The 8,632-nt window shown below is 52.4% G+C and overlaps 1 protein-coding gene across 1 annotated transcript; it reads left to right on the plus strand.

Annotated features, from left to right (window-relative positions):
• Window positions 1–1,698: 1,698 nt before the first annotated feature.
• PSRC1 (proline/serine-rich coiled-coil 1) lies at window positions 1,699–5,342 on the plus strand. Its single transcript, XM_011948133.1, has 8 exons — window positions 1,699–1,816; window positions 2,147–2,198; window positions 2,303–2,360; window positions 2,821–3,262; window positions 3,635–3,749; window positions 3,840–4,109; window positions 4,397–4,490; window positions 4,729–5,342. Exons 2-8 carry the CDS (start codon window positions 2,180–2,182, stop codon window positions 4,730–4,732), a joined length of 1,002 nt encoding a protein of 333 aa, XP_011803523.1. The 5' UTR covers window positions 1,699–1,816; window positions 2,147–2,179; the 3' UTR covers window positions 4,733–5,342.
• The last annotated feature ends 3,290 nt before the right edge of the window (window positions 5,343–8,632 follow it).

An 8,632-nucleotide genomic window follows, 5' to 3' on the forward strand; every position in this document is an offset into this window, starting at 1 on the left:
AAAGAAAGAAAAGGGATAAAGAATGTCTACTCCAGAGGCAGAGCAGCCCCAAGGGCTGCTGGTTGGCCATTTTTATGGTTATTTCTTGATTATATGCTAAACAAGGGATGAATTATTTATGAGTTTTCTGGGAAAGGGGTAGGCAATTCCCTGGAACTAAGAATACCTCCCCTTTTTAGACTGTATAGGGTAATTTCCTGATGTGGCCATGGCATTTGTAAACTGTGGTAGCACTGTCTGGAGCGCCTTTCAGCATGCTAATACATTATAATGAGCATATAATGAGCAGTGAGGACCACCAGAGGTCAGTTTCACCACCATCTTGGTTTCAGTAGGTTTTGGCTGGTTTCTTTACCGCATGCTGTTTTATCACCAGGGTCTTTGTGACCTGTATCTTGTGCCAACCTCCTATCTCATCCTGTGACTGAGAATGCCTAACCTCCTAGGAATACAGCCCAGGTCTCAGCCTTATTTTACCCAGCCTCTATTCAAGATGGAGTCGCTCTGCTCTGAAGCCTCTGACAAGTTCACTGGTGGCCCGGGCAACATCTAGAAACGACAGAGACAACACTCCTAACAAGTTGGCTTAAGCATTTTACAAATACTGCTTTTAGTTCAGATAGGGCTACTTACAAACACCCCATCTAAGTCCCCTAAGGGCACACAGTAGAAAACGCCCTCATAATTATCCTCCTAACACCATAACTGCGAGGACCACCATCTTCCTTTCACAGGTAAGCGAAGAGAGGTGAAAAGAGGGCAAATATACTCAAGGCAGCCGCCTCTAAACCGAAACTTGGGTTTTGAGGTCAAACTTGGCTTGAATTTGAACCCCAGCCTGCCTGGGTGAAAAGCCCGTTGCTTTCTTTTTTTTTTTTTTTTTTTTTTGAGACAGAGTCTCGCTCTGTCGCCCAGGCTGGAGTGCAGTGGCGGGATCTCAGCTCACTACAAGCTCCGCCTCGCGGGTTTTACGTCCTTCTCCTGCCTCAGCCTCCCGAGTAGCTGGGACTACAGGCGCCCGCCACCTCGCCCGGCTAGTTTTTTTTTGTATTTTTTTAGTAGAGACGGGGTTTCACCGCGTTAGCCAGGATGGTCTCGATCTCCTGACCTCGTGATCCGCCCGTCTCGGCCTCCCAAAGTGCTGTGACGTTGCTTTCTTTACACCTCAGCTGCCTCAGGTTCTTGAAGAGGCGATGGATGATGTACTTCTTAAGAACCTGAATATAACTACAATGTAAGTGTTTGGGTGCTTCCTTAACTTGGAAAAAACCCTCAACTGAGGAACCCTGGCCAATGCGGCGCCTGCATAGTGAGTGCGCCCAAGAAAACGAATTTCCTCCCGTAGAGCGTCGGTTAGGGGCCGCGTTAGGCAGCACAACCGTTCTGGAGACCGGGGGCTCGGCGGCCCAGCAGCGGGAGCGGGGTGGGACGCGAGGTCCATACTCGTGTGTTCGTTTCTTCCTCCCGGCCAGCCGCGCTCTGCTCCCATCTGCCTGTGGGAAAGAGAATCTCCGGGCACGCGAGCACGCGCACTCGCGGCCTCAACCCTCGGCTCCGCGTTGGCCGCCCGGGATAGAGTCTTCTGGGAACGGTTCTCCCACCGCCCCCATCGAGTGACTTCCGGCCGCCAGCTCCGCTGCCCCGCCCCCTGAGGATTCACCAATCACAGTGCGCGTGTGGCTTGAGTGGGTGGGCCCTGAGAGATTCGAAAGGAGCCCCGCCCCCTCGGTGCTGATTCCCGGGACTAGGTTGCGGGAGAAAGCCTGTTGCGTGGAAGGTAAGACGGCGCGGGAAGTGGAAACAGGGTGGGCTGGAGGTGTGCTTTGCGTGTGACGCCAGGGGAGTGGAAAGGTGGCTTGGGGAGTGCAGAACCCTGAGGCTAGTGGCGGGGAGGAAGATGAGGCGTGCAGACCGCTCCCAGTGAGGAGAGGCCAGGATGCGGGGCGGCTCCAGGGCAATCTGGGCAGTTGGGGGAGCCCTCTGTATCTTTCCTGGAGGTAGCAGTAGTAGTTATGCGGGAGGTACCACTCCTGGGTGCTTGCTTTGCCTTCAGCGTGACCCCCGCCCCTGGCTTGCACCCTGAATCTAGCTGCGAGACTTGGGCAGAAAGGATACTGAGGAAAGGTATTGTTTCTCTCCAACTCAGATCTAACTGGACTCTCGCTCCTGCTGGCTGGACATGGAGGATTTGGAGGAAGGTAAGGAAAGGAGGGAGGGAAGAATGAGAGGGAGGAGTGAGACCCAGCGATGGAGAGCTGCATCAGGAACCCATGACTGGCCTTCATTCTTCTTTCCCCTTCAGATGTAAGGTTTATTGTGGATGAGACCTTGGACTTTGGGGGGCTGTCACCATCTGACAGGTACCACCTCTTTATCCCACTTATTTTCCTCTAACAGTACCTCTTTGTCTCTAACCCCTTACTGCTGAATTACTGGCCTCTGGGGCTTGGGTTGGTAATTTAGCAAGGTTTGGCGCACTTGGGGCTGCTGGGCGGCTGGCTGACTCAGGCCTCTGTGACACTACTGGTAGTGGGGAGAGAAGGGAGAAGCTGGAGTTAGATTTCAGGGTGTTAAGAAAAAGGGTAAGTGGATTTGCTGCATCTCCATCCTGGCATCGTTTCTGATGTCCGTAAATGCTAAAGGCCTATTAGGCCCCATAGAACCAGGTATCTCATCACCCAGAGACCACATCTCACAGCTGGCATGGGCATCAGGGCCTAGGGTCATGGCCCTGGCTCTGTTGTGGGGCTTTTGTGCAGTCTCCCTTGCATAATCTCCTGTTCTCTTTTGCATGGGCATGATGCCTGGTTTGTTTCTCAGCCGTGAGGAGGAAGACATAACAGTGTTGATGACTCCAGAGAAACCACTTCGACGGGGCCTCTCCCACCGAAGTGACCCAAATGCCGTGGCTCCTGCCCCCCAGGGTGTGAGGCTCAGCCTAGGCCCCCTCAGCCCAGAGAAACTGGAGGAGATCCTCGATGAGGCCAACCGGCTGGCCGCCCAGCTGGAGCAGTGTGCCCTGCAGGAGCGGGAGAGCGCAAGCGAGGGCCTGGGGCCTCACCGAGTGAAGCCCAGTCCTCGGCGGGAGACCTTTGTGCTGAAGGACAGTCCTGTCAGAGACCTGCTGCCGACTGTGAACTCTTTGGCTCGGAGTACCCCCTCCCCAAGCAGCCTGACGCCTCGACTCCGGAGCAGTGATAGGAAGGGGTCAGTCAGGGCTCTCCGGACAACATCTGGCAAGAGGCCCTCCAACATGAAGAGGGTGAGTTGAGAGGGTTGAGTTGGAGGTGTGCCCCAGACTAGTGCGTGCCATGATCCAGGCAGGGAGTGGTTTCCTTATTGGTAAAACGGGGGTAGTGTTTCTACATCTAGAATCGTTGGAATGAAATGAGAACCATGAAAAAAGAGAACCAAAACTCTTACCACAGTGTCTGAGTATAAGCTCTGTAATGTTTATAATAAACTCAATCAATGGTATGGGCAATAGTGATGGTTGTGGTGATATTAGCAGCTAACTTCTACCCTTCCTTACTGGGATGTGGACAACTCTCCACCTCTATTTCTTAATTCCTTAAGCCACAGAACAGATATTTTTTCCACTCTAGTCTTTTTTCTCTCTCTCTTTGTGTTTCAGGAGTCACCCACTTGCAATCTGTTCCCTGCATCCAAAAGCCCAGCATCTTCTCCTCTTACCCGATCGACTCCCCCAGTCCGGGGGAGAGCCGGGCCCAGTGGGAGAGCAGCAGCCAGTGAGGACACCTGAGCAGCCAAGTTGTGGGTGAGTGGGAGTGGGGAGTTGGTGGGACTGACTCTGAAATTTCTCCACTCCTCTCCACCAGGCCCACCCACCCCCGTCAGATCAGTCCTGGCCCCACAGCCTTCTACCAGCAACTCTCAACGCCTGCCCCGGCCACAGGGAGCAGCTGCTAAATCTTCCAGTCAACTGCCCATTCCCTCAGCCATCCCCAGGCCTGCCAGCCGAATGCCACTCACCAGCCGGAGTGTGCCACCTGGCAGAGGTGCCCTACCTCCGGATTCTGTGTCAACTCGAAAAGGGCTTCCAAGACCAAGCGCTGCAGGACACAGAGTGCGGGAAAGTGGACACAAGGGTAAGAGGTCAGGAGGAAGAATTCCTGCCCTTGCCCAGCATGTCCTCACCCTCCCAGAGCTGGCAACAGTGACCACTTTTGCCATCCTCATTGCAATTCAACTGGAAGATGGGGAGACTGAGTTACAGAGAGAATATGGGGCTGGACAGAGTCTGAGTCTTAGTTTTCAAATACCTCATGGTCACGGGGGAGAGTACTAATCCCACACTCGCTCCCTTCATCCAGTATTTCTTTTCGAGGTCAGTTAAATTTGCTGCTAACTCATTTCTTTTGTTAACCCCATGAAGTTCCTGTTTCCCAGCAACCAAATCTTCCTGTCATGGGTGCCACTCGCTGCAATCTGCAGCCCCCCAGGAAAGTGGCAGTCCCAGGACCTACCAGGTCAGTCTGGTCCTCCCTTGGCCATCCTGTCTCCCTACCCTGCCATCATCTGGGATTCCAAGCTCTTATGCACATCAGCCCTGAATTTTGTATGGCAAAATGGGGAGAGGAGGGGAGCCTGAGCAGGGGAAGGGGGATCCCATTTCTTCCCACACTGAGGAGCTTGAACTCTGCTGGGTGACAAATGGGCTTGAGGAAGAAGGGCATTTTAAAGCAGTTATTCATTCTATCTCTTTAGGTAAAGAGATCAGGACAGCAAGCAAGACTTCAGTAGCAAACCACTACAGTCAGTACCTGGACTTGCCTCTACCCGGCAGACCCTGACTCCAGCAGATTCTGGCCCAGGGACAGGAGGAAGAGATGCCACCAGGGCTGGTCTTCCAGGAGTAGAGACCATCGGAAATGGGGTGGATTAGGATTGAGCTGGAGAAGTCTTAAACTCTCTGGGTTGAAAGAAGATTAGGGGAAAAGAGGTCACCTTCCAGCAGTGAAATGAACAAACAGAAAATGAGAAGTACAGGCCAGTGGTTTGTCTTTATCCACTGTCTTTATCCACCCCCACAGTTGTGGTCAGCCCCAGAGAATTTGATCTTCTTCCCCGGCATTGATTCACTGGACATTTCCATATGAGTGGCCTCCGTCGCTAACCTCCCTGCCCTCTGAGGAGCTGTCTTCCTGAATTGCATTCTCTACTGGACTCTGGCCTGCTTGGAGAGGTGGCAGCAGGCACCTGGACTTCAGAAATGGTTTCCTGTGAATTCTGTGACTCCTAATAGGCCAGTTTGTGATAAGCTTACTCTATGAGTCTTCATTTTTCTAAAATAAAGTGAATGTATTTTTATATTCTCTGTATATCTAGAAGTGGATCCTGCTCCTATTTCTTTCTTTTTTTTAGACAGAATCTCACTCTGTCACCCAGGCTGGAGTTTAATGGCGCGATCTGGGCTCAGCGCAACTTCCACCTCCCAGGTTCAAGCAATTCTCCTGCCTCAGCCTCCTGAGTAGCTGAGATTACAGGTGCCCACCACCCACGTCCGGCTAATTTTTTGTATTTCTAGTAGGGGTTTCACCATGTTGGCCAGGCTGGTCTCAAACTCCTGACCTCAGGTGATCCACCCCCGCCTTGGCCTCCCAAAGTGCTGGGATTACAGGTGTGAGCCACTGCACCCAGCCCCTGCTCCAATTTCTTTTTCCTTTTTTTTTTTTTTGAGACGGAGTCTCGCTCTGTCACCCAGGCTGGAGTGCAGTGGCATGATCTCAGCTCACTGCAAGCTCCGCCTCCCGGGTTCATGCCATTCTCCTGCCTCAGCCTCCTGAGTAGCTGGGACTACAGGTGCCCACCACCCACGCCAGGCTAATTTTTTGTATTTCTAGTAGGGGTTTCACCATGTTGGCCAGGCTGGTCTCAAACTCCTGACCTCAGGTGATCCACCCCCGCCTTGGCCTCCCAAAGTGCTGGGATTACAGGTGTGAGCCACTGCACCCAGCCCCTGCTCCAATTTCTTTTTCCTTTTTTTTTTTTTTGAGACGGAGTCTCGCTCTGTCACCCAGGCTGGAGTGCAGTGGCATGATCTCAGCTCACTGCAAGCTCCGCCTCCCGGGTTCATGCCATTCTCCTGCCTCAGCCTCCCGAGTAGCTGGAACTACAGGTGCCCGCCACCACGCCCATCTAATTTTTTGTATTTTTAGTAGAGACGGGGTTTCTCCGTGGTCTTGATCTCCTGACCTCGTGATTCGCCCGCCTCGGCCTCCCAAAAGTGCTGGGATTACAGGCGTGAGCCACCGCCCCTGGCCTTTTTTTAATTTTTTTTGAGACAGAGTTTTGCTCTTGGTGACCAGGTTGGAGCACAATGGTGCGATCTCAGCTCACCACAACCTCCGCCTCCCAGGTTCAAGGGATTCTCCTGGCACAGCCTCCCGAGTAGCTGGGATTACAGGCATGCACCACCACGTCTGGCTAATTTTGTATTTTTAGTAGAGATAGGGTTTCTCCATGTTGGTCAGGTTGGTCTTGAACTCTTGACCTCTGGTGATCCACCCGCCTCGGCCTCCCAAAGTGCTGGGATTACAGGCGTGAGCCACCGCCCCTGGCCTTTTTTTAATTTTTTTTGAGACAGAGTTTTGCTCTTGGTGACCAGGTTGGAGCACAATGGTGCGATCTCAGCTCACCACAACCTCCGCCTCCCAGGTTCAAGGGATTCTCCTGGCACAGCCTCCCGAGTAGCTGGGATTACAGGCATGCACCACCACGTCTGGCTAATTTTGTATTTTTAGTAGAGATAGGGTTTCTCCATGTTGGTCAGGTTGGTCTTGAACTCTTGACCTCTGGTGATCCACCCGCCTCGGCCTCCCAAAGTGCTGGGATTACAGGTGTGAGCCACCACACCCGGCCCCCTGGTCCAATTTCTAACAAATTGGGAGTAAATCTCTAATTCCAGGCAGGTAGCCAGGATGGGCCTCCTAGGCAGGGGCCTGAATAGGCCCTAGGGCCTTGAGATTCTGGCTCATCAGGCTGTGACTGCTCCCCTTGTTGGCATTAGACAAGGACAGGCTGCCTTTCCCCAGGTCTCATGTATCATTGGAAGGCCCAGATGAAAGTTAAGTGTAGCTTAATTCACAGTATGTGAGGCTATTAAGCTAGGATCTAGGTAGATTCTTATTTATATCCTAAACTTGAATGTCCTTTAGTGGCAAAAGAATGGAGCCTCCTAGAAACACACCAGCTTCTTGTTTGCTCTCCCTGTGAGACGTGAAGGCCCTTTGGTGGTGTTCATCTCCCCTAGTCACCTCAGCCAGAGCTGCTGGAACACCTGGTCACACTCTGACTTACGTCACTGGGGTTGTCCGTGCTCTACTCATCTCCCATTAGACTTGGGGGCAAGCGTCAGGATCCGGTAAACCTCTGCAGTACCCTAGTGTTGTGAACTGTGTGTAGCAGAGCATTTAGTTTACTTATTCAGAAGATATTTGGGTGCAAGACGGAGGAATAACAAAGACACGTTTAACAGATTTGGTGTAAGGCCTCCCTTTTTTTTTTGCAGTCTTTAACTCTGGTAATCAGAACCAATTCAGTTCCTTCTGAGTTTTGAGGAAACTTCCCTCCCTGAAGGCCAGGCCATGACTTGAGAAGTGGTAAGTGGGCAAGAGAAGTGGGACTGCCAGCTGGTGCCCCCACCGATGCCTCTTTGGCCATAAATGCCTGACTTAGTCACCAAAGTGTCCTTTGCCCTGTCCCTGGAGCCAGGGGCCCACCACTGCTTCCCCTTTTTGCGGCTGATTCCAAGGTTCACCTGGCACATTCACCTACTTCAGTGACAGTGCCTAGACATGCACCTTTCCCTGAGCTCTGCAGCAACTCCTGCAGCCTCTGGGATTCCAGGAATTGGTGGGAGGGAAGGGGTGTGCAGACAGACATGGAGTATGCGGCTCTGGAGAAGTTTGGTGTAAGGCAAGAAACCTCAGGTGTGCTTCCCAGCTGCGCCCTGCACTGGTGTCTAGTGAGCAGGGCCTGTTGGTGGCTCCGGCGCCAATAGAAGCACTGGAAGGTCAGCAGGCTTAGGTACACACCGGGGTGAGGCTGGAAGGTGACATGTTTGTGTGGGCTGGGTGTGAGCCATGTCCAGGGTAGGTCGTTAGAGGCAAAACAAGCTGCAGACCCATGTGTTGTTGCCACCTGGTGGCTGGAGAGGGCATGGCACATCCTGTTCGCCCTCTTGGTCAGCCTTGAGTTTTGTCCCCACCCCACCTCCTCCCACTCCAAACCTGCTTCAGCAGCACTTTCAGTAGGCAGTGCCAGTCAGGGAGGAGGCCCTCCTGCCACGGCTACCCTTCTTGCTCAGCCACCTGCCTGTCTCCTTCCCTTTGGGCCTGGCTTTCGACTTTCTGTCTATGCACTCTTCCACTGCACCCAGTAGCAACAACACAGAAAGCCAGTGTTTACTGGCCTCTTACTATGTACTATGAACTGTTCCAAGCACTCTACATGTGTTAACTCACTTAATCCTCATAAAAGCTCAATTAGGTGGATGCTTTTATCATCATCCTCATTTTGTGGGCAGAGAAACTTAAGGCTCAGAAAGATTAAGTCACTCAGTCTGGTTCCAGGGTTTGTGTCTTTTTTGTTTTTTTTGTTTTTTTTTTTT

The sequence above is a fragment of the Colobus angolensis genome, unplaced genomic scaffold (assembly GCF_000951035.1).
Source record: "Colobus angolensis palliatus isolate OR3802 unplaced genomic scaffold, Cang.pa_1.0 Scaffold273, whole genome shotgun sequence".
NCBI classification, from domain to species: domain Eukaryota; kingdom Metazoa; phylum Chordata; class Mammalia; order Primates; family Cercopithecidae; genus Colobus; species Colobus angolensis.

Excerpts from the sequence above, each read along its gene's own strand:
- PSRC1 (XM_011948133.1), top strand. Across the intron at positions 3,263-3,634 it reads GGCCCTCCAACATGAAGAGG|GAGTCACCCACTTGCAATCT; the intron begins GTGAGTTGAGAG and ends TTTGTGTTTCAG. Across the intron at positions 4,110-4,396 it reads GCGGGAAAGTGGACACAAGG|TTCCTGTTTCCCAGCAACCA; the intron begins GTAAGAGGTCAG and ends AACCCCATGAAG.